Source organism: Panthera uncia, chromosome E1, assembly GCF_023721935.1.
Source record: "Panthera uncia isolate 11264 chromosome E1, Puncia_PCG_1.0, whole genome shotgun sequence".
Classification (NCBI taxonomy): Eukaryota; Metazoa; Chordata; class Mammalia; order Carnivora; family Felidae; genus Panthera; species Panthera uncia.
In genome coordinates this window covers 45,588,497-45,612,791 of record NC_064814.1, presented here as the reverse complement: position 1 = coordinate 45,612,791, position 24,295 = coordinate 45,588,497, and the positions used below count along the sequence as shown (strand labels likewise).

Here is a 24,295-nt window from a genome sequence, read left to right as displayed (position 1 = left end):
GGACTGCTCCTTCTTTGGAACTGCCACAGTTCAGTGACTTACCAGTTGCTACTCAGTTTCCATTCGTTGCATTTTACATGGCTGGAGCCTAAGTAGAGATTGCGTCTTACAGTTCCCTCCTGCCTTCTACTGCCTCCACCGCCATTCCTGTTCATGCATGTGTTGATAAGCTGGGGAGCTTTATTCCGAGTGAAGGATAGAGTGGTAGCAAGCAGGAGAGATGGGACAGGCAATGGAGTGAGGAGTCACAATAACAAAGGACAGGATGGACTGCCCAAGGTTAAGGTCTTCCTACAGGGAAAAGGAAAGCAGGAGAAACACAGTCAACTATTGCTTTGAAGCCCAAGAGATGAAAACCAACCTAGAGCGGAGGAGAAGCACTTGTCTGCAAGCTTTGCCTGAACAGTAGGGTCTGTGTCCAGAGAGAATATGGGTTAGCGCTAAAGCAGTAAGAGCTGTGGCCAGCAGAGCTGGGAATGGACAACCTACCCAGTGCATCTGCCACAGAGTGGTACAAGTCTTCTTCTCCAAGTGGCTTATAGGCATCAGGCCCCTTAGAGAGGGCCAGAGCTCAGAACCATGAGTGGATGTGTGCTAGAGAAAACCAGAGACCCACCCCTCCCCAGGCATATTTTGAAAGGCTGGGAGGGTGGCACTGTGATCCTATGGTCAGGATCCTGCAAAATTCTAGTATTCATGTTAGCATAACCTTATTTATTGCCAAGGCTGGTGAGGTCTGGGGAACTCTAGGTTACATGTAGGTGTCTTTTCTTCATCACAGATATATGAGCTTATTCTGAGCTGGAGCTTTGTCCCACTCACTTCTGTGTCTCCCATAGGATAATGCTTTGCACATGGTAGAGGAAATTCCCAGTCTCCACTTCAATGCCCCAAATTACCTCATGTCAACCTCTGGAAGGCTTTCCCTAGGAGCAGTCTTCCCAGAGCCCCATGCATGTCCTTGTTCCTCAGGCTGTAGATGAAAGGGTTCATCATGGGGGTCACCACAGCATACATCACTGTGGCTACTGAGTCCTTCACGGAGTAAGTTTGGAGGGGCTGCAGATATACCATACCAAGTGTCCCATAGAAGAGGGAGACCATAGCCAAATGTGAGGCACAGGTGGAGAAGGCTTTGTACTTCCCAGTCACTGAGGGTATTTGGAGAATAGTTCTGACAATCCGGACATAGGACATGATCATGAATCCTAAGGGGGTAAGGAAGATAAAGCAGCCTGTGGCAATCAGCACCGTGTGATTGACTTGGGTGTTAGAACACGCGAGCCTCAGCAGGACATACATCTCACAGAAGATGTAGTGGATCTTCCGGGAACCACAGAAGGTCACCCTGGTCATGAGGAGGGTGTGGGTGAGGCCATAGAGGACAGAAAGTGCCCAACACAAGGTGAGGAGCAAAACGCAGAGTCCAGGGCTCATGGCCGTGCTGTAATGGAGGGGGCGGCAGATGGCCACATAGCGGTCATAGGCCATCGTCGCCAGGATGAGGTTGTCCAGTGTCACCAAGGAGACCAAGAAGTAGAGCTGTGTCATACACCCCGCATAGGAGATGGCTTTGTTCTGAGACTGAAGGCTCACCAGCATCTTGGGGATTGTGTTGGTGACGAAGAAGAGGTCGGTGAGGGAGAGGTTGGCCAGGAAGAAGTACATGGGAGTGTGCAAGCGGGGGTCAAAGCTGATGGCCAGGATGATGAGCACATTTCCCACCACTGTGACCAGGTACGTGGACAGGAACATCCAGAATAGGATCCGCTGCTGCTCAGGACTCTCCGAGATCCCCAGGAGCAGGAACTCGGAGACTCCACTCTGGTTGCTTCCATGCATTTTCCCAACTGTCCGCAACATAGGCACCAATGAATATGAACATTCATATAAGCAAAATTAACTGTTTTATTAGAATTAAAATGTCTTAGATTAAATTTTATAATTTTAAAAATTTATTATCAAAGTATAATTGATATGCAATTTATATTAGTTTCAGGTGTACAACGGGATTTGAAAATTCTATACATTATACAACACTCACCTCAGTAAGTGTAGTCATCTGTCACTGTATGATATTATTACAATTTTATCGACTATATTACCAATCCTATACTTTTCATTTCTGCGGCTTATTTTTTAACTGGAAATTGGTACCTCTTAATCTCCTTCACCTGTTTCACCCATCCACACACCCACCTCCCTTCTGGCAGCCACCAGTCTGTTCTCTGCATTTAAGAGTCTATTTGGTGAGGTTTTTTTGTTTGTTTCTTTTGCTTTTTATACTCTACGTATAAGTGAAATCTCAGGCAAGGGAAACAAAAGCAAAAATAACCTACTGGAACTACACCAAAATAAAAAGATTTGCACAGCAAATGAAACCATCAACAAAACAAAAAGTCAGCCTAGTGAATGAGAGAAGATATTTGTAAGTGGTACATGTAATAAAGGGTTAATATTCAAAATATATAAAGAATTTACACAACTCAACACCAAAACCCCCAAACAATCCCATTTAAAAAAAAAAATTTTTTAACGTTTATTTATTTTTGAGACAGAGAGAGACAGAGCATGAACGGGGGAGGGGCAGAGAGAGAGGGAGACACAGAATCTGAAGCAGGCTCCAGGCTCTGAACCATCAGCCCAGAGCCCGACGCGGGGCTCGAACTCACGGGCCGCGAGATCGTGACCTGAGCTGAAGTCGGACGCTTAACCGACTGAGCCACCCAGGCGCCCCCAAACAATCCCATTTTAAAAAATGGGCAGAGGACCTGAATAGATGTTTTTCCAGAGAAGACATCTAGATGGCCAACAGACACGTGAAAATATGCTCGACATCACTCATCATCAGGGAAATGCAAATCAAAATCACAATATCACCTCATACCATTCAGAACGGCTAATATTAAAAAGACAAGAAACAAGAAGTGTTGGCAAGAATGTGGAGAAAGGAACCCTAGGGCACTGTTGGTGGGGATGCAAACTGATGCAGTCTTTGTAAAAAACAATATGGAGGGGCCTGGGTGGTTCAGTAGGTTAAGCATCCGACTTCGGCTCAGGTCATGATCTCGCAGTTTGTGGGTTCAAGCCCCATGTCGGGCTCTGTGCTGACAGCTCGGAGCCTGGATCCTGCTTCCAATTCTGTGTCTCCTTCTCTCTCTGCCCCTCCCCCTCTTGTACTCTGTCTTACTCTATCAAAAATAAATAAACATAAAAAAATTTTTTTTTAAATCCAGTATGGAGGTTCCTCCAAAAATTAAAAATATAATATTTTAAGTTAACAACAAACTAATAACAGGCACAAACATATAATGGGGAAAACCTTTACGCAATTCAGTCATTCCATCAACTTCCATTCTGGCATACCTAATATTACAGGAATAATGTCTATGTCTTATTTAAAATTCTATCATCTTACAATACTCTAGAAATGTTTAAAGATCTGGGGTGCCTGGTGGCTCAGTCATTTAAGCATCTGACTCTTAGTTTTGGCTCAGGTCATGCACCCCTAGGGTAGTACTTTAAATTGCGTTATTCAATAAATGGTATTGGGATAGCTGTCTATTTAAGGGAAAACATTAGACCAACATTTCATATTGTACCAAAAACAGTTTAAAAGTATTTAAGATTAGGGGCACCTTGCTGGCTCGGTTGGTTAAGTGACCGACTCTTGACTTTGGCTCAGGTCATGATCTCATGGTTCCTGGGATGGAGCCACACCACACGTAGGGCTCTGTGCTGACAGTGTGGAGGCTGCTTGGGATTCTCTCTCTCTCTCTCTCTCTCTCTCTCTGCACCCCCTCATGACTCATGCTTTCTCCAAATAAATAAATAAGCTTTAAAAAAAAGTATTTAAGATTAAAACAGTTTATTGTGTCTTTTTCTTTTGAAAATCTACTGTAAGTGGAATAAAAGCTTTCAAAAAAATGAGAGAATATAACTAGACTGGATTTAATTTACCAAGTGGAGATAAATAACCACTTCCCATATTTTAATGTCTTTTTTGTTGAGACAAAGAAGGACAAAAAAGCAGTCAGTCTTATGAAGTCCTGAGCAAAGAGCCTTGTAGATAGAGATGTGTGTGCAAAGTCCCTGAGGAAGGGTTTGCTGTGTCTACAGAATAAGTAAGGGCCAGTGTGGCAGAGTGAGGAGGGTATCGGTGAGATATGAAGTCATGCAGGCCAGCAGAGTCCAGAACAGGCAGTCTTGTTAAGGTTTTAAAATTTTATTGTAAGTGCAGTTAGGAGCCGTAAAGGATTTTAAGCAAAAGAGAGTATATATATTCAGCAATTATCTTTCTATTTGTAATTTATGATAGTATTGTAATAATCAGATATGGATGTGGCATTTTTGATCAGATGCTTTTTCACTGTTTATCACTGATAATAACTTTCCTGATATTAAACCATACTGTTTTTTCTTATTTATAAGTAGGATTGGTCCATAGCTTTTTTTTTGTATGTGCCAGTCTTTTTACTCTTTATTATGACATCTGTGTTAACTTCCATTTTAAACTTGTATTCACTTTATTGTTAACTTCTAATTTGAAATGTACCCATCCCCTTAAATATACGTTTTTAAAGATATTCATGGATTTTTTCCAAATAAAATTAGCTTTTTACTGTATTGCAATCTATTAATTATAAACAAAAAAAAATTCATTATGGAAATTCAAGCAACACAGAAAAATGTAAAAAAAAAAAAGAAAGAAAAAGTAAAAATCACCCCAGATTCCATTGGCATTTTGGTGAAATTCTTTCAGTTTTGTTTTTTCATTAAATCGTTTTTATTCACTCAACAATGCACTGGAGGGGGCGCCTGGGTGGCGCAGTCGGTTAAGCGTCCGACTTCAGCCAGGTCACAATCTCGCGGTCCGTGAGTTCAAGCCCCGCGTCAGGCTCTGGGCTGACGGCTCGGAGCCTGGAGCCTGTTTCCGATTCTGTGTCTCCCTCTCTCTCTGCCCCTCCCCCGTTCATGCTCTGTCTCTCTCTGTCCCAAAAATAAATAAAAAACGTTGAAAAAAAAATTTAAAAAAAAAAAAAAAAAACAAAACAATGCACTGGAGAACGTTGTCTAAATCAATATTTTCATCATTGTTAATGGTTGTATACTATTTCATTTTATGATAATACCACACATACTTCTATCAATATTCTGATGATGGATATGTAGATTTTTTCCCCCATTTTCTCTGTTACAGAAATATGGTGAATATTTTTGTCCATACATGTTTAGATATATTTTTATAGTCAAAGGGATGCATGCTTTCCATTTGCATACATATTGCCAGAGTGTCCTCCAAAAAGATAGTTTCAGCTCCCACTCCCCAAAGTAATGTCATGGAAACTGTCAGGCTCCTTCATCATTGCCAATCTCACTTGTGAAACACGTTTTAATTTTTACAGCTTTCATTACAAGTAAATCAAGATGAAGAGAAAGAAGTTTTTTTAATTAACTCAATACCTCAAGGAAATAGCAAAATGGACTTTTTAAGGCTAAGTCACAAGTATTGAGAAAGGTATCTCTTGAAGAAGCAAGCACAATAGTCTTAAATTAGACTGGCAGCTATTGAAGATACTTGAGATCCAGGAACTTCATGCTTTTATGCTAGAAATCACTGTGGTCATGCTAAACATGGAAGCAAATACCAGACTGCTTATACCTGGTCTTCCAGTGTTCTGTAAATTGAATTTTGTATTTCCTGAAGGTCATAGAAATCTGCTATAAAGTACATTTTCACACACACACACACACACACACACACGCACACACGGAGTTACTCTTGAAAAATATTTTCTCCACATTACTGGGTATTTTCCACACATACCAAAAAGGAGAAAAATGTACACTTCAGCAGTGTCATTTTGTGATTCTGGAAACAAACAAACAAAAGATCATGCTTTTGATTAAGTACTTTTTAGTTCTAGAAATTTATCTTAAGACTATAGCCAGAAAAAATGCAAAAAAAATGTATGTATGTGTATCAGAGCCTTGTTAGTAACAGGAAAAATGTAGAAACAACATAAACACTCAACAGTAGATATTTTGCTTAGAAAATTACAGAATAGGGGCGCCTGGGTGGCTCAATCAGGTTAAATGTCCGACTTCAGCTCAGGTCACGATCTTGTGATCCCTGTGTTTGAGCCCCGCATCAGTCTCTGTGCTGACAGCTCAGAGCCTGGAACCTGCTTCAGATTCTGTGTCTTCCTCTCTCTCTGCCCCTCCCCCGCTCATGCTCTGTCTCTCTCACTCTCAAAAATGAACAAATATTAAAAAAAAAATACAGAATAGGCAAATCCGCCTACAGAATAGGCAAATAGACAGAAAGTAGACTAGTGGTTGCCAGGGGTGGTGGGAAGGGTGAAATGGGAGTGACTGTTAATGGGTACTGGGCTTCTTTGGGGAGTCATGAAAATGTTCTAAAATTAGATTGTGGTGATAGTTGCACAATTCTGTGACTGTATTAAAACCATTGAGCTGTATACTTTAAATGGGTTAATTTTAATAGTATTGACTTACATCTCAATAAAGCTGTTCTAAAAAATTATGTAATCCATTAAATACATCCATGATTATGGACATCAAAAGTGATAAAAAAAAAACTTTCCCATTTATATATGCAAAGATTTTTGCAATAACAGCTAAATTAAAATTTCAGCTTCCTCTTACACAATAAAATAGAAAACGTGCAGGTTAATCTGTCTCGAGCTAGTGATGTGTACCTCATGTTGTGACGATGAGAAGGAGGAACAGGGAAATACACCCTCCATAACCAGCTGGGTGCCTGGATTCAGGGCTCTCTCAGGCTCCTGATAGGAGTGAGGTCAGAGGCAGGTAACAGGGCTGGACACTCAAGGGACATTGGCCCATCTGCTTTCTAGTCCTCAAGGCAAGTGTCCCCCACACCTTCGTGTGCATCAGAATCACCTGTGATACAGATTTTTAAAAGAGGTTCAGGTCCTTGAGATGAGTCAGTGTCTCTGTGCTGAGAACCAAGTCCTTTTTAGCCATCACCTGGTGGTTCTGATTGTACAGAAATGCTGTTCTGAATCTGTACGACTCAGCAGGTTGAACACTTGTGTGGTCAGGTGGCCTTAGAGGCACAAACCCCTCTGCAGGTCTGCTCAGCAGGAGGGCAGAAGCTGTAGGCACAGTTCAGAAAAGGGCTCCAAACACGATGTTGGAAAACAGGCCTGTCTCACCTCTTCTGTTTCTCCCTAGCTGCAGCGGCTTGAGGAGGCCATGCAACCTCCCCGAACCTCTCCGTCCCACCCGTGAAGCCTTCCTTGCAGGCTTGGGAACTACATGCAACAGAGCACTGAAAAGATTGGAGGGATTGCTAATTACCTTTAAATACTAAAAGTTAGATTATATGAAGAATTTTCAAAGTATGTGAGTGTGTTTGTATGACTGAGAAAGTGGAGAGGAGAAAAGATAATGAAAGGAAGAGAGAGAGAGAGAGAGAGAGAGAGAGGCTATGATGTCCAAACCTTACCCACAGCTCTGTGCTGGTCTTAGAGCTCACTGGTTCTGTTGCCTCCACTTTTCTCCTCCATTCAATGAAAATTCACAGTCAAAACACAAAACATCTTAAGTAAGACTGTGGGATTCAGGGCTGGAGGGTACAGGTGAAAAGCAGAGGAGCTGGTACCTGGATCTTTGGTCCCCTAATAGAGGAGACCAACTGTAAGTCTGTGGGCACCCCAGCAAGGCTGGGGGACCCAAGAGCTGGTGCCTGAGTCTCAAGTTCAGGAAGGAAGTGACTGAGCCAGGACTGTGTCAGGCCTATTTGTTAGTTTTGGGGCGGCCTCAGGGAAGCAATCCCAAGGCAGCTCCTTCTGACAAACATGGGTAATCACTCCAATGAACAAGGGTATTGGGAAATGGGTCTTATTTACAAGAAGTAAACCAGATTCCCCTTCTCTCTTCTTTCACTTTGCTGCCTCCCCCACCAGCCCACTCCCCCTCTTTCCTATTTTTGGTGGATAGGATGATTTTAGAACTCCCAAACCATAGATCCTTTCAGCCCATTCTCTCTCTCTCTCTGTTTAATTTTTTAACATTTACTTATTTTTGAGAGAGAGAGAGCACAAGTGAGAGAGGGGCAGAGAGAGACGGAGACAACAGAATCTGAAGCAGGCTCCAGGCTCCGAACTATCGGCATAGAGCTGAATGGGGCACTCGAGCTCACGAACCATATCATGACCTGAGCCAAAGTCAGATGCTTCACCGACTGAGCCACCCAGGTGCCCCAGCCCGTTCTCTCTCTTACCAAACTCCTAGCACCACTGATTCAGTGATGAAAGGATTCTAGATTCAAACAAGCCCATCTACCCCCCTCCACACCATCTAAATAGAGGAACTGGATTTTTAGCATCTAAAGAACATTTTGTCTTGTCTTCGTATCTCCCTTTGATGGGGAGCTCATTACCTTAAAACCAATTTCAAGGAAAATGCTTCCAGCTTCATGGTTGGAAGTCTCATAGACTTCCATGCGCAGTCCCCATCTAGGACAGAGTAATGCCACAGACACACTGTTAGGGGAGAATGATCTCGGGTTGTTCCTGGCTCCACTACTAGTTGGGCTGTGATTCATTTATTGACTTGTTCTAGGCCTCAGTGTCCCCCCCCTTGAAATCTAACAATAACAAGCCCTCCACTGGTCAAATGATGAGGTGGTCAGAGCTGCGCTGGTGCCACCACCCAGCGACCCCATGGAGGCAGTTTGGAGAGTTGGGTTCTTGCTGCTGCTGAAGTCCTTGCACTCAGTCTTCACAAGCCAAATCCCCTTTTAGGAGCAGCCCAGACAACCAACACCCCTCATCAAAAAAAAAACCCCTCAGTTATGGGGGTCTCCCCTCCCTCTTTATTGTATTCATGTATATTTACTGATGGCAGGCATTGGGCTAGGTGCTGGGGAAACCAAGAATGAGATGGACATGATTGCCTCCCTTCATGGAGCTTACAGACCAGTACAGAAGAGATCTTCTAAAAGCAAACAGACAAGGAAAAAACTAATCACAACAATGAGTGTCCCCAGGAAACCATAATCTGAGACAGAGAATAAATGGAGGAGGAGTGGGCACTTTCGTAGATTGGTTGGTCAGGGAAAGTGTGTCTGAGAGACGTTCAAGCTGCCACCAGAGGGCCAAGAGGATGCCAGCTCCTCTGAGAGTCGGGGAAGGAGCCTTCCAGAGAGAGGGAACAGGATCTTCAAAACCACAGACGTGTGTTTGAGGGCTGAAAGAATGCCAGTGCTAGTGGTTTGTCAGCAAGGCTGCGAGAGGAACAGGTTGAGATGCAGAGGTGTGTAAGGGCAGATCAAGCCAGAAAGTCATCCTGGTTTTCATGCCATAACTGCAACGAGAAGCCACTGAAGCATTTTCAGCTGGGGGAGCGGGATGGTTTGGTTTAGGTTGAATGGACCACTCTGGTTGCTGCAAGGAGACTGGGCTGGAGGCAGACAGGAACAGAAGCAGAGAGAGCAGTGGCCCAGCAAGTAGGGAAGGTGGCCTGAGCTAGGATGGGAGCAGGAGAGATAGGAAAAGAGATGATCTAGCTATGTTTGGAGATGAAATCGTGAAGCATCAAGAGGGGACTGGATCTTAGAGATACAAGAAAGGTTAAAATCAAGGATGATCCTTTATTTTTGACTTGGGGGACCTGGGGAGGGAGCATAATGAATTAATATAGAGAAGAGTTAGAGTTTCTGAGAGGTGAGCAGGGTAGATGGCAAGAAGGTATTTAGGTATAAAACCTCTTAGGTGGTGGCACACATTTGGAAGACATTAGCATATAAAAGATACCTAGAAGGGCACCTAGGTGGCTCAGTCCGTTGAAGGTCTGACCCTTGATTTCAGCCCAGGTCATGATCCCAGGGTCATGGGATCAAGCCCCACATCAGGCTCTGTGCTGAGTGTGGCGCCTGCTTCAGATTCTCTCTCTCCCTCTGCCCCTCTCCCCAGTTCTTATGTGCTCTCTCTCTCTCTCTCTCTCAAATGAAAAGAAAAGATGATTAGAGCCATGGAGACATATAATTTGACCCTATAATTCCACGGCTAGGGATACATGTCCTGATAAATCATTCAAAATGGAATCAGCTTATAAACAGATATCCATCACAATACTGTTTATAACTTTAAAAATAAAAGAGCTTAAATGCCCATCAACTAGGAAATGCTTAAGCATATATGATGGTACCTATGACAGGTGAAATATTAAGCAACACATTTATGAGCATGGGAAATTTCTTATGTGATAAGACAACAAGAAGGAACACTTTCTATATGTACACAAAAATATTAAAAGTAAATATACCAATATGTGGCATGCAGTTGTCTCTGGGTGATGGGATTAGAGGTGATATTTACTTATGCTTGTTTCCCAATGGACCAAGACCTCGGGTATCTCTGGGTGAGAATCACTCATTCCTCTCAAGGTCTACAGGCCCCAGCCCAAGATTTGGGACCTAGAAGACATTGCTAGTGTTTGCCTATTGGGAGGTTATTTGGTTAAGGTTCCATTCAGCAAGATTTGGCTTCCTCCATACTCCTCAGCTCAGATGCTAATCACTGAGAACCTACTACAGTCCATGGATGCTTTTGCCCAATACATTTGGAATTGGGAGTTTCTTGAACAGTATCCGGAGAAGGAGGCTCTGAAGTCCCTCAGAGCAGCATGACATTGGATAAAACTGACACACAGTCCTCCAGAAACATGATTGCTGGTCACCAGGACTTTAAGTCTCTCAAAGCTACACAGAGACACAAAGAAGCAACCTTAACTAATTCTTTGAACATGAGTCGACAAATACATCTGGACAGTATGCCATATGCTTTCATGAGCACTTAAAGGAAAATATCAAGGCCCTTGTCCTCAGTCAAGCATTCAGGCACTCACTTTTTCTCTGCAGACATTTGCTGATACCTAATGGGTGTCGATCCCTGCCCTGGGTGATGAGGTCACAGAGGTACATCACATATGGGAGAAGTTGATTTCCAGGTCTCCTGGGACCAGGATATAAACTTGTGCAAAGACAAGATATCTCAGCCTGGATTCTCTTGGAACCCAGAGACAGGGCTGGCTCCATGGAACCCCCCAGGGAACTGAGGAATTAGGCTGCGAAGTTGCATCAGGGGAATCGCACCAGAACCAGTCAGCAGACTGCCTCAAGGCTCCATCTGTTTCCTCACTAATGAGGCTCCAGAGAATTTCTGCTTCTTTTGGCTTTCAGGTTCTGACTAAGATGCTGAATCGATCACTAGGGAAAGTCTCTGCAACCCAGTGAAGCCACATAGTAAGTAAAAGGTTAGATTATTTTTAACGTCTCTCTGAGAACCTGGTCCTGGAGGCCCTCAGAACAACAAGTTATTACTCTCTGAAGCAAAGTGGGGCACAATCTTTGACCTTTCCCCATTCCAAACAGGGATCTCCAAGGGAGGGAAAATAGTGGTGGGGAAAGTGGTGGTTTGCTGCTGTCTCGATTTTTGTTTTCTTTGGGTGTAGAATTGAGTAAATTATAGACCCCGATTCAAGGCACATTATCACCTCCATTCCTTGCAAAGCATGTCTCTGGCTTCATTGTCTTTTATAAGCTCCAATCTCCACTCACTTCTTTTTCCCCTACATAGGCAGCCACTTCGATATACACATGTATCCCCGAAGAATACATCTGTTTGTATGTCGTGTGTTTTATATACACAAAGAATATTATGTTGTAGATCCCATCATGTTTCTTACTTTTTGCACTAACACTATTTTTTATGATCCATTCTCCTTGCTCTATGGACACCAACTCCCTGCTTCTCTTACCTCTTTCCAATCCATTCTCTATATACACCAGAGTAATTTTCTTAAAGCTTAAGCTGGTCCCTATCACTTTCCTGCTTAACTCATCTCAAGAACTTCCTATTACTATTAGAAAAAATGTAAAACAGCCTATAAGTCCTGCCTGGCCTCACTCCTACACGTATCTACAAGCCCAACCACTATCCTTCTCTTTCTATTGTTCCCAAAACTTCAGCGGTACTGACTTTCTCTCAGTTCTTTGAATTTACAGAGCTATTTCATCTCAGAGCTTTTGTCTTTGTTTTCCCTCTGCCTGGAACTCTTTCCTCAACTCCTTGAATGGCTTTCTCTTTCTCAGCCTTTGAGCTTCAGCTCAACTGCATAAATTGATACAACCATTTTGGAGAGTCTTTGACAAAACATTATTATTACCTTGGGTCAGGTTCCCTGGCTTATGGGAATTGTGAGAGTGGTCTATCGAAGGAGTGCCCTCAGAAGAAGATGGGGGTAAGTAGGGACTCAGTATATTAGTTTCAGCCTGGTCTTCAGAGGAACTCAAGAACATAAATTGCATCCAATGAATCAAATCCATCCAGAGGTAAGGAGCTAGCTTTGTCCACCCAGTGTCAGCCAGTCCTTGGCCACTGGATCCCCCTCTACTTCCCAGGGCAGTAAAAGGGGGAGGGGGGTGCTTAACTTCTACCACCAGAGAAAGGGCAGTCATAAGTCATTAGCAGCCAACATTCACAGCAGCTGGTAGGCAGGGATGAACCAACCAGTGAAAAGCACCAACAGCATGCACTAGTAGGATTTAAGGTGCACCTCGCCCTCCTTCCAGCAATTCATACTTATCAATATACTCTAGAGAACTTTCATTCACGTACCCAAAGAGAAATGTACAAGAAAGTTCATTTCAGCATAGTTTACAATGGTGAAAGCTAGAAATAACCGAAATATCCTTCAACAGGAGGATAGGTAGACAAATAGTAGCATAAACCTATTACGGCAGGAAAAATAATGAACTTGAGTATGTGGATCAACATGGACAAATCTCAAGGGCATAATCTGAGTGAAAATAGCAAGTTTCAGAATACATACTGGATGATACCATTGAAATAAAATTTTGAAATATGAAAAACAATGCTAACTCCTTTTGTGGGTGCGCAACTTTCAAGTAAAATTATAAAAACATGCATAAGAATGACAAATACAAAGTTAAAGATAGTGATTACCCCTGGAGAAGGAAAAACTAACATGGGATTAGGAGTTCAAAAGTTCTCTCAACTGTAATTCTAATGTTTTAATTTAAACACACACACACACACACACACACGCACACAAGGGCACCTGGGTGGCTCAGTCAGTTCAGCCTCCAACTCTTTTTTTTAATATAGTTTATTGTCAAATTGGCTAACATACAGTGTGCCAAGTGTGCTCTTGGTTTTTGGGGGTAGATTCCCATGGTTCATCGCAACAACCTCTTTGACCTCAATCACAGCAATTTCTTGCTTAACACATCTTCAAAGGCAAGGGAATTAAAAGCAAAAAATGAACTATTGGGACTTCATCATGATAAAAAGCTTATGCACTGCAAAGAAACAATCAACAAAACTAAAAGGCAACCAATGGAATGGGAAAAGATATTTGCAAATGACATATCAGATAAAGGGCTAGAAGCATCCAACCAACTCTTGATTTCAGTTCTGGTCATGATCTCATAGTTTGTGAGTTTGGGGTCTGCATTGGGCTCTGCACTGACAGTGCAGATTGGGATTCTCTCCTCCACCCTCTGACAATAAATAAATGAACCTTAAAACTAACTAACTAAATAAATACACACACACACACACACACACACACACATACACACAAAATGACATTTTAAGATTGCTAAGCTGAATAGTAGATACACAATTATTTTTATTCTATATACCAGCCCATGTATTTGTAATCACACTTCAAAAAATTATAGAGAACATCTATTCATGTGGCTCTATGTATACCTAGAGTGATACTTCTTTTACCTAGTAGTCCACTGTATGTATCCACCAGATTTTATTTATCCATTTGCCGAAGTGGTGAACACCTAACTCCACACTGCTATAAATAACACTGTGATGAATAGCCTTGTGTATGTTTCTCTATAGACTCTAAGACATATTCTCTTAAGCATATACCCGGGAATGAGGCTACTAGGTAATAGGAGATAGACAGATGATAATGATAGATAGATAGATAGATAGATTCATTGATGGATGGATATGTGTATGTATACACTATATATACCTATAATGTATATCCTAGTAGAGATAATCAGGAGAGAAATCTATAGGTACTTAGCAGAATTTTATATATATCTCATATATATACATTTAATTTTAATTTTGCTCTATATAGTTAATTTTAGTTTTGAAAAAGTATGTTTATATCAAAATATATAAAAATATATCTATAAATATATATAATTTTAATTTTGCTAGACATATTTAATTTTAATTTTGTCAAGGACTGATAGATTGCTCTTTTGATTGTCTCTACTAGTTTACCTTCCCATCATAGTACATGCTGTTTCTACTTTTCTCATATTCTCACCAACTTAGTATCATCAGACTCTAGTTTGACAGTCCAATTGGTGTAAAGATCATCCCATTACTTTCTGATTTACCAGTGAGGTTTAACATTTCTTCATATTTTGTTAACAATTTGAGTTTCTCTTTATGAAATTTCCTTCTTATATACTTTACCCATCTTTGTTCTAGATTTTATTTCTATCTTCCTTTGGCAGAAGCTTCTTATAAATTCTAGGTATTACTCCTTTGTTGGTTTTCTTTTTTTTTCAAGTTTATTTATTTATTTTGAGGGAGACAGAGACAGTGCAAGGGAGGGAGGGACAGAAAGAGAGGAGACAGAGAATCCCAAGCAGGTTCCATGCCATTAGCATGGAGCCCTACATGGGGCTCAAACTCCTGAAACCATGAGATCATGACCTGAACTGAAAGCAAGAGTCAGATACTTAACCAACTGAGCCACCCAGATGCCTCTCCTTTGCTGGTTTTAAAATAAAGCTTCAGGACGCCTGGGTGGCTCAGTCGGTGGAGCATCTGATTCCACTCAGGTCATAATCTTGCGGGTTTGTGAGTTCGAGTCCCGCAAGGGGCTCTGTGCTGACAGCTCAGAGCCTGGAGCCTGCTTTGGAATCTGTGTCTCCCTCTTTCTCTGCCCCTCCTCCGCTCACATTCTGTCTTTCAAAAATAAACGTTAAAATAAGATAAAGTTAAGCTTCTGTGAACATTTGTGTCCAGGTTTTTTAATAAACATAAGTTTTTCTCTCTCTGGGATAAATTCCAGGGAATGCAATTGTTGGGTTGTATAGTACCTGCATGTTAGTTTCATAAGAAACTGCCAAACTACTGTGTAGACTGGTGGTAATATTTTACATTCCCACCAGCAAAGTATGACTGGTGCAGTTTCTCTAGATCTTCACCAGCATTTGATGTTGCCACTGTTTATTTTAGCTATTCTGACAAATGTGGTTCAATCAGCCTTTCCCTAATGGTGCCGAACATCTTTCCATGTGCTTATTTGCCATCTGTGTATCCCCCGTGAAATGTTTGTTCATATCTTTTGCTTATTTCCTGATGGTATTTTTTTAACTGTTGTATTTTGAAACATCTTTATACATTCTAGACACTAGTCCTTTGTCCCTTTTACCGTTTTGAACAAAGTGTAAATACCTCACTCCCTTGAAGGAATCCACTAAATAAAAGCTGTGATTGCCTTCTGACATTTTGTGCTCCTTATACAGTAGGCCCACAGGAAAAGATGGGTGTCACTTTCCTAACTAGGACTATTGACAATGATTAGCAGGAAGATAGGGTTGCTACTACTTGGGGACAGGAAATAATATGCCTTAAACCTAGGGTATTCACTTGGGTATTTCTTAGTGCTTCCATGTACAGTAATAAATGTTAATGAACAATTTCAGTCACCTGCTACAAAAAGACAAGAGTAAGAACTCACACCCTTCAGGCATGAAGGTCTTATATATTCTACCAGTGGAGAGTAGAGATAACAAACTTTATTTATAACCTTGGGATAACCTACAGTAATGGGGACTGTGTCTTGTCTCACTACCCTTTTGCTTAAAACTTTCCAGCTCATAACTGGCCATCACCTTGAAGGCTATTCTGAATTATGGGTTGTATACCTACCCTAGTTGGGAATGAGTGAAACTCAATGGATTTTAACAAGAGAAAATGGAGTCCCTTTATTTTAGAATATATATATTTATTTATTTAGAGTCATAAACTCTTTGCCATCCAATATTGACCTTACTTGCTAATATTCTGATCATTGGCCCACTTTCCATGACCTTGCTAATTGAATTTTAGTGAACTAGAATACAAGTCTGCACGGACTTTTAGAATTAGAAACATTGCAAAAGACATTTCTCCTTGTGAAAAGTGATAAGTAAAATAAATGAATAAATAAGCAACTCTTAACATATTAACTTTAAAGCACGAAGCAAAATCTTGATTTTCCTTAACAATATCAAAGTCATGAAGGGACTCAGGGAGGGGAGTTGTCATAGACATATGTGGGTGTCAGAAGTGAAAAGCCTGAGGTAGAGACTTCTGAGGTGAGGATCTAGAGAAAAGCCTGAGGTAGAGACTTCCCTGGAGGGCATGGAGGACACCTGCAGTATCAGCTCAGAGGTCACTGGCCCAAGGAAAAAAAGACTTTGCCCCTGAGACATCTCGCCAGGGCACACTTCATGTCCTTGTTCCGCAGGCTGTAAATGAAGGGGTTCAGCAGGGGAGTTACCACTGTGTACATGACAGCAGCAGCCGTATCCTCTTCTATGGAGTTGGAGGAAGAGGATGAGGGGCACAGATAAGCCCTGATCACTGTCCCAAAGAAGAGGGCAACAACAGCAAGGTGGGACCCACATGTAGAAAAGGCTTTGTGCCTTCCCTGGGCAGAGGGGACTCTGAGGATGGCTGAAACAATGTGGATATACGAGACCAGGATGAGAATAAAGGGGATTAAAATGACTGCTCCTCCCAAGAAGAGCAGCACAAGCTCATTGACCTGAGTGTCAGAGCAAGACACTTTCATCAGAGGTCCCAGATCACAGAAGAAGTCAGGAATGATCTTCTTAGAGCAAAAGGAAAGTCGAAAGATGAGGAAAGTGTGGGTCATGGCAACAAGACTCGTAAGGACCCAGCAGGCAGTAACCAGGAGGGTGCAGCGCTGGCGGCTCATGACTATCTTATAGTGGAGAGGGTGGCAGATGGCCACGTAGCGGTCATAGGCCATTGTGGCCAGGAGAAAGATGTCCATGTCCCCAAAAGTCAAGAAGAAGTACAGCTGGACCAAGCATCCCGCATAGGAAATGGACCTGCTCTGGGTCTGGATATTCACCAGGGCCTTGGGCACGGTGGTGGAGGTGAAAAGGATGTCAGCACAGGACAGGCTGGCGAGGAAGAAGTACATGGGTGTGTGAAGACGTGCGTCAGTGCCAATGGCCAGAACAATGAGCAGGTTCCCAGTCACGGTGACCACATACATGCACAGGAACAGCAGGAAGAGGATGCGCTGCTGCTCTGGCCGCCCTGAGAGTCCCCAGAGGAGGAACTCCAAGATGCTGGTCTGGTTCCCTCCTGCCATGAGCCCAGAAGCTAGGGAAAGAGACCTCCACTGAGACCCATTAAAACTCTCTAAACATACTTTACTCTAGATGATTGAATGGTATGCCATTCTCTGAGACCGAGAGAAGAATGAATGACCGTATTGTATCTGTACTGATCACATATTGTGTGCACTGTATATTTTTTTTTAATTTTTTTTAACGTTTATTTATTTTTGAGACAGAGAGAGACAGAGCATGAATGGGGGAGGGTCAGAGAGAGAGGGGGACACAGAATCTGAAACAGGCTCCAGGCTCTGAGCTGTCAACACAGAGCCCAACGCGGGGCTCGAACTCACGGACCGCAAGATCATGACCTAAGCCGAAGTCGGCCACTTAACCGACTAAGCCACCCAGGCGCCCCTGAACTGTATATTTTTATTAAAACCTACTAAATACAATGTGCTAGGAAGTGTGAGAGACACAGTTTAAGAGAACTAAAGTAGATTTCTTTCCTGGTTTATTTCTCCACACTCTGTTCTGTCCCAGATTTCTTTAGTTGTAATTTCTGTTTTTTCAGCTATACTCTCAAGGGCGTCAAGAAGTTTTCATTCATTCACTCATTCATTTATTCATTCATTCCACAGAGACTAAGCACCAGCTCTGGACCTGGTAGAGTGCCAGGCAAATAAGACACTGATAATCCTTACCTGTGGAGAATTTTCAATCTAATGGGATAGACATAACTGGCTATGTTGAAATCCTATAAAAAAATTTTTAATGTTTTCATTTATTTTTGATAGAGAGAGAGAGAGAGACAGAGACAGAGAGAGAGACAGAGCACAAGCAGGAAGGGGCAGAGAGAGAGGGAGACACAGAATCAGAAGCAGGTTCCAGACTCTGAGCTGTCAGCACGGAGCCCAATGCGGGGCTTAAACTCATAAACTGTGAAATCATGACCTGAGCTGAAGTTGGACACTTAACCAACTGAGCTACCCAGGTACCCCTAAGTCCTATAATATTTTGATTCAGGGTTCTCTACCCATTCAACTGCCCACAAATCACTCTCAGACCACAGGCAACCTGTTCTGATCCTTCATGCCCAAAATTTCATATCATCCATTCTGTCAGAAATCAATTTAACAATCAGCTTTTTAATAAAGATATGTACAGGTAACTCTTCTTCAGTTATCCGTGATAACAAAAAAGAAACCATAATCTCCAATCTCCAAAATCTCCAAAACTTGTTGTGTACATGCACACACACACACACACACACACACACATTTCTGAGACAAAGCAGACTGAGGCAGAAAAGGAAGGCTTTCTGGGCCATAAATGTAGTTCAGGATCTTAGCAGATGGATGAGGGCAGCCTATCGAGGCAAACTCTTGAACAAAGGCCAGGCAGTAGGAAGCCCTAGACAGGGTCAGAGATGGGGTGGATAGGTTTCGAGCGTGAGGTAGAGGAGGGATTGTAATGTAAGAGAATGTTAGAAAGGGAACTAAGAGTCAAATATGGGAGTGTTTGGAATGGAAAGTAAAGAATCTGGAACTTTATTCTGTATGTTAGAAGGACCACAAAAGCTATTTTGAGCAGGAAGTGCTCTCAGTGCTTGAGAGGGCTCAATACATGAAAATCGCACTTTCCCATGTGTGGAACCAACTGAGGGTTAGTCATGGAGTCGGTCAGTCAGATGGAGAAAAAGAATCATCTTTGTTACTGAAAAAGACTAGGTTGGAGAATCCATCTCAGCTGTGTTCACTGAGTTTTGTAATACTCCTCCAAAATTAAATCTATTTTCCCTTTCACAGGCTTAGCTGGACTATCATGGGCTACCACACAGGGGAAGAGCCTGCATTAGTAAAACATGAAATGTGGAAGAACAAAACAAAGTGAGTTTTTCCTGAAAGTGATCAGATTCCTAATGAGAATAGAGAAGCTAAGGCCCAAAATTCAGCAGAGAAGTCACTCCAGGTATAAGGAGAGCAGAGAGCCAGGGCTATTAGTCTAGAAAGATACATCCGTCCTCCAACGTAGATCAAGTGAGACCATGGGGGAAGGGAAGGGGGGGGAAGTTAGGGAGCCAAACCATAAGAGACTCTTAAAAACTGAGAATAAACTGAGGGTTGATGGGGGGGTGGGAGGGAGGGGAAATTGGGTGATGGGCATTGGGGAGAGCACCTGTTGAGATGAGCACTGGGTGTTGTATGGAAACCAATTTGACAATAAATTTCATATTAAAAAAAATAAATACATAAAATAAAAAGTTAAAAAAATAATAAAAATAAAAAGTAAATAAGAAGAGGGGCATCTGGCTGGCTCAGTTGGTAGAGCATATGACTTTTCATCTTGGGGTCATGAGTTCAAACCCCAATTGGGGGTAGAGTTTACTCAAAAAAAATTTTATCCTTAAAAACACTTTAAAAAAAGAACAGAGAATACTAAACAAATTAATAAGATATGTGTGTGAATGTATGTATATGAATTTTAAGTATAAATATATATGTATGTATATGTAAATGTGTATATATAACATATATCACTGTGTTCCAGTAATAGTAATAAATACACTTTACTTTCAAGTTCCTAAAGAGCATCTAAAAAATAGACAATACACAAGGCCACAGAGAAAACTTCAAAAAATTCCACAAAGCAGTAATAACTCAATTCTTTGCCAAAATTGCAACAAAAGTAGACATTATTAACAAAGTCAAAAAACAAAAATAGCCATTCAACCTGGAAAAAAGTTTCAAATACCTCTATTAACTCTCAAGCCCAAAAGAGAAATAAAAACCTGAATTTCAGAGTTTTAGAAAACAATAATAGCAATGCTGTATACCAGAGTCTATGCAATATAATCAAAGTAATCAAAGGAAAATTCATTGCCTTACACACTTATGTAAGAGTAAATAATACATGAATTAGACATCTGACACAAAATGAACAACAAAAATAAACTGTATGTGGACAACATTAAAGCAAACGTGGAGTTTAAAATCAGAAAACAAATAAAGTAAAAACAACAGAGAACAACAACAAAACAGTTTTTTGGTCTTTTTCAACAAGTGGTGCTGGGACAACTGGGTATCCATCTGCAAAAGAATGAATTGGGACCCCCTACCTTAGATCAGACAGAAGTAACTCAAAATGGATCAAAGACCTAGCTGTAAGAGTTAAAAATATAACAATCTTAGAAAATATAGACATAAATCTTCATGACTTTGGATTAGGCAATAGTGTCTTAGATATGACACCAAAGCACACTCAAAAAAAAAAAAAACCCAAAACTGCATCTCATCAGAACTTAAAACATTTGTACTTCAAAGGACACCATCAAGAATGTGAAAAGAGATGTGGGAAAGAAGATGGCAGCGTAGGAGGACGCTGGTCTCACCGCGTCCTGCTGACCACTTAGATTCCACCCACATCTGCCTAAATAACCCAGAAAGCCGCCAGAAGACTAGCAGAATGGACTCTCTGGAGCCAGGCATAGACAACAGGCCCACGGAAGAGGGGCCCCTCCCAAAGCGGACCCCCCCCCCCCACCAAGGCAAAGCGAGCTGAGTCTGCCCCTCCCACCCCTGTGCACCATGCAGATCCACCCCGGCTCATACGCCAGATCCCAATGAAGCAGCACCACAAGCCTGGCAGTGTGCAAGTAGCCCAGACAGGGGCCACACCACTCCACAGTGAGTCCTGCCCCTGGGAGAGGGGAAGATAAGGTACACACCAGTCTGACTGTGGCCCCAGCGGTGGTCTGGGGACAGATATCAGGTCTGACTATGGCCCCACCCATCAATGCAAGTTACTCCAGACAGCACAGGGGAAGAGACCTGCAGTTCCACGCCACTCCAGGGACGATCCAAAATGACGAAACGGAAGAATTCTCCTCAAAAGAAACTCCAGGAAGTAGTGACAGCTAATGAACTGATCAAAAACGATTTAAGCAATGTAACAGAAAATGAATTTAAAATAATAGTCATAAAATTAATCGCTGGGCTTGAAAAAAGTATAGAGGACAGCAGAGAATCTATTAGTACAGAGATCAAGGGACTAAGAAACAGTCAGGAGGACATAAAAAATGCTATAAATGAGCTGCAAAATAAAATGGAGGCGACCACAGCTCGGATTGAAGAGGCAGAGGAGAGAATAGGTGAATTAGAAGATAAAAGTATGGAAAAAGAGGAAGCTGAGAAAAAGAGAGTTAAAAAAATCCAGGAGTATGAGGGGAGAATTAGAGAACTAAGTGACACAATTAAACGTAATGATATACGCATAATTGGGATTCCAGAGGAGGAAGAGAGAGGGAAAGGTGCTGAAGGTGTACTTGAAGAAATCATCGCTGAGAACTTCTCTAATCTGGGGAAGGAAAAAAGCATTGAAATCCAAGAGGCACAGAGAACTCCCTTCAGACGTAATGTGAATTGATCTTCTGCACAACATATCATAGTGAAACTGGCAAAATACAAGGATAAAGAGAAAATTCTGAAAGCAGCTAGGGACAAACATGCTCTAACATATAAAGGAGACCGATAAGACTAGTGACGGATCTATCTACTGAAACTTGGCAGACCAGAAAGGAATGGCAGGAAATCTTCAATGTGATGCACAGAAAAAATATGCAGCCGAGAATCCTTTATCCAGCAAGTCTGTCATTTAGAATAGAAGGAGAGATAAAGGTCTTCCCAAACAAACAAAAACTGAAGGAATTCATCACCACTAAATCAGCCCTACAAGAGATCCTAAGGGGGATCCTGTGAGACAAAGTACCAGAGACATCACTACAAGCATGAAACCTACAAACATCACAATGACTCTAAACCCATATCTTTCTATAATAACACTGAATGTAAATGCACTAAATGCTCCAACCAAAAGACATAGGGTATCAGAATGGATAAAAAAAAAAAAACCAAGACCCATCTATTTTCTGTCTACAAGAGACTCATTTTAGACCTGAGGACACCTTCAGATTGAAAGTGAGGGGATGGAGAACTGTCTATCATGCTACTGGAAGTCAAAAGAATGTGAAAAGACAACCCATAAAGTGGGAGAAAATTTTGCGAATCATATATAGGATAAGAGATTTTCATCTGGAATATAAAAAGAAAAATCACAGCTCAGAAAGACAACTACTATGATTTTAAAGTGAGCAAAGGATCTGTGTAGACATTTCCCCAAAGAAGACAGTCAATAAGAACATAAGAAATGTTCCATGTCATTAGCCATCAGGGAAACACACATCAAAACCACAATGAGACACCACTTCACTACCTCTAGAATGGCTAGAATCAATAAATCAGATAAGAAGTGTTGTGGAGGGTCGGAAAAACTTGGAACCCTTATACACGGCTAGTGTGGATGTAAAATGTTTCAGTGTCTTTGGGAAACAGTCTACAAAAGGCTTCTCAAAAGGCTAACCATAGAATTACTCATATGACCCAGCAACTCCACTCCTAAGTATACCCAAGAGAAATGAAAATGTACATCCACACGAAAACTTGTACACAGATGTTCGTAGCAGCATTATTCATAACAGAAAAACTGAGAATGACCCAGATGTCCATCAACTGGTGAATGGATAAATAAAATATAGCATATCCATAAAATGAAATAGTATTTTGTATTAAAAAGAAATGAAGTACTTCTGCATGCTACAACATGGGTGTACCTTGAAAACATTACACTAAGTGAAAGAAGCCAGACACAGGACAACATATTGTATAATTCAGTTTCGATAGAATTTCCCAAACAGGCAAATGTAGAGAGACAGCAAGTAGATTAGTGACTGCCTAAGGCTTGGAGGGATGGACACATGGGGGTGATAGCTAAGAAGTGAAGGGTTTTTTCTGGGGGTGATGAAAATGTTGTAAACTTATTATGGCGATTTTTGTACAATTCAGTGAATACAGAATATGATAAAAGCCATTGAACTGCACACTTTGCATGTATTGGATGGTATGTGAATTGTATATACTGGAAAAAATCAATCTAAGAGACAAGTCACTTGTTGACCCAATCAAGCAAAAATAAAAGGGGAGGAGTAGGGAGAGAAACACACAAATAAACTAAATAAGAAATGACAAGGGGGACATAAACTGAAAAAGAAATTATTTAAAACCACAAGACTATTTAGCTAGAGTCCATGCAAATCAATTTGTAATTCTAGATGAAATGAAAAATCCTTGGAGACTACGATGTACCAAAATTAACCCTGGTAGAGGTGAAAAGTATAAGCCAACCACCTTCCACAAAAAAAAAAAAAAAAAAAAAAAATACATGTTAGGGCACTTGGGTGGCTCAGTTGGTTAAGTATCTACTCTTGATTTCAGCTCAGGTCTTGATCTCATGGTTCATGAGATCAAGCCCCACATGGGGCTCTGCACTAACAAAGAGATTTTTTATAGCACAGCACTATAAATGTGTTTTCCTTATGATCTTCTTAATAACATTTTCTTTTCTCGAGCTTATCTTACTGTAAGAATTCAGCACATAATACATATAACATACAAAATATGTATTAATTGAATGTTTATGTTATGAGTAAGGCTTCTGGTCAACAGTAGGCTGTTAATAGTTAAGTTTGGGGGGAGTCTAAAGTTAGGGACAGATTTTCATATTGGGCGGTTCAGCACCCCATCCCTGACATTGTTCAAGGATCAAATGTAATCCTCCTTCAGGGACGGTGGAAAACAACCAACAAAAATACAATATAGCCTACCTGTCAAAGAGCTGCTCCCTAAAGAAGTGTCAGGATCACCGAGTTGAACAGGAGATCCCACAAACTTTAAAAGATAGACGATCTCTTTTCCTTTCCTTTTTTTTTTTTTTTAAATTTATGTATTAGTTTGAGAGAGGGAGAGGGAGACAGAACAG

The 24,295-nt window shown here is 41.4% G+C and overlaps 2 protein-coding genes across 3 annotated transcripts; both read right to left on the bottom strand.

Annotated features, from left to right (window-relative positions):
• Positions 1-662: 662 nt before the first annotated feature.
• Positions 663-24,295, bottom strand: LOC125926897 (olfactory receptor 1D2). 2 transcript variants are annotated; one of them, XM_049636801.1, is made up of 3 exons: positions 24,141-24,295; positions 18,127-18,179; positions 663-1,850 (listed from the first exon to the last, which is right to left on the bottom strand). In XM_049636801.1, the coding sequence occupies exon 3, from the start codon at positions 1,840-1,842 to the stop codon at positions 901-903; it is 942 nt and encodes a 313-aa protein (XP_049492758.1). In that variant the 5' UTR covers positions 1,843-1,850; positions 18,127-18,179; positions 24,141-24,295; the 3' UTR covers positions 663-900. The 2 variants fall into 2 exon arrangements, with proteins under 2 accessions (XP_049492758.1, XP_049492760.1); XM_049636803.1 differs by lacking the exon at positions 18,127-18,179.
• Positions 16,459-17,457, bottom strand: LOC125926898 (olfactory receptor 1P1-like). The gene has a single exon (XM_049636804.1). It carries the CDS (start codon positions 17,455-17,457, stop codon positions 16,504-16,506), a length of 954 nt encoding a protein of 317 aa, XP_049492761.1. The 3' UTR covers positions 16,459-16,503.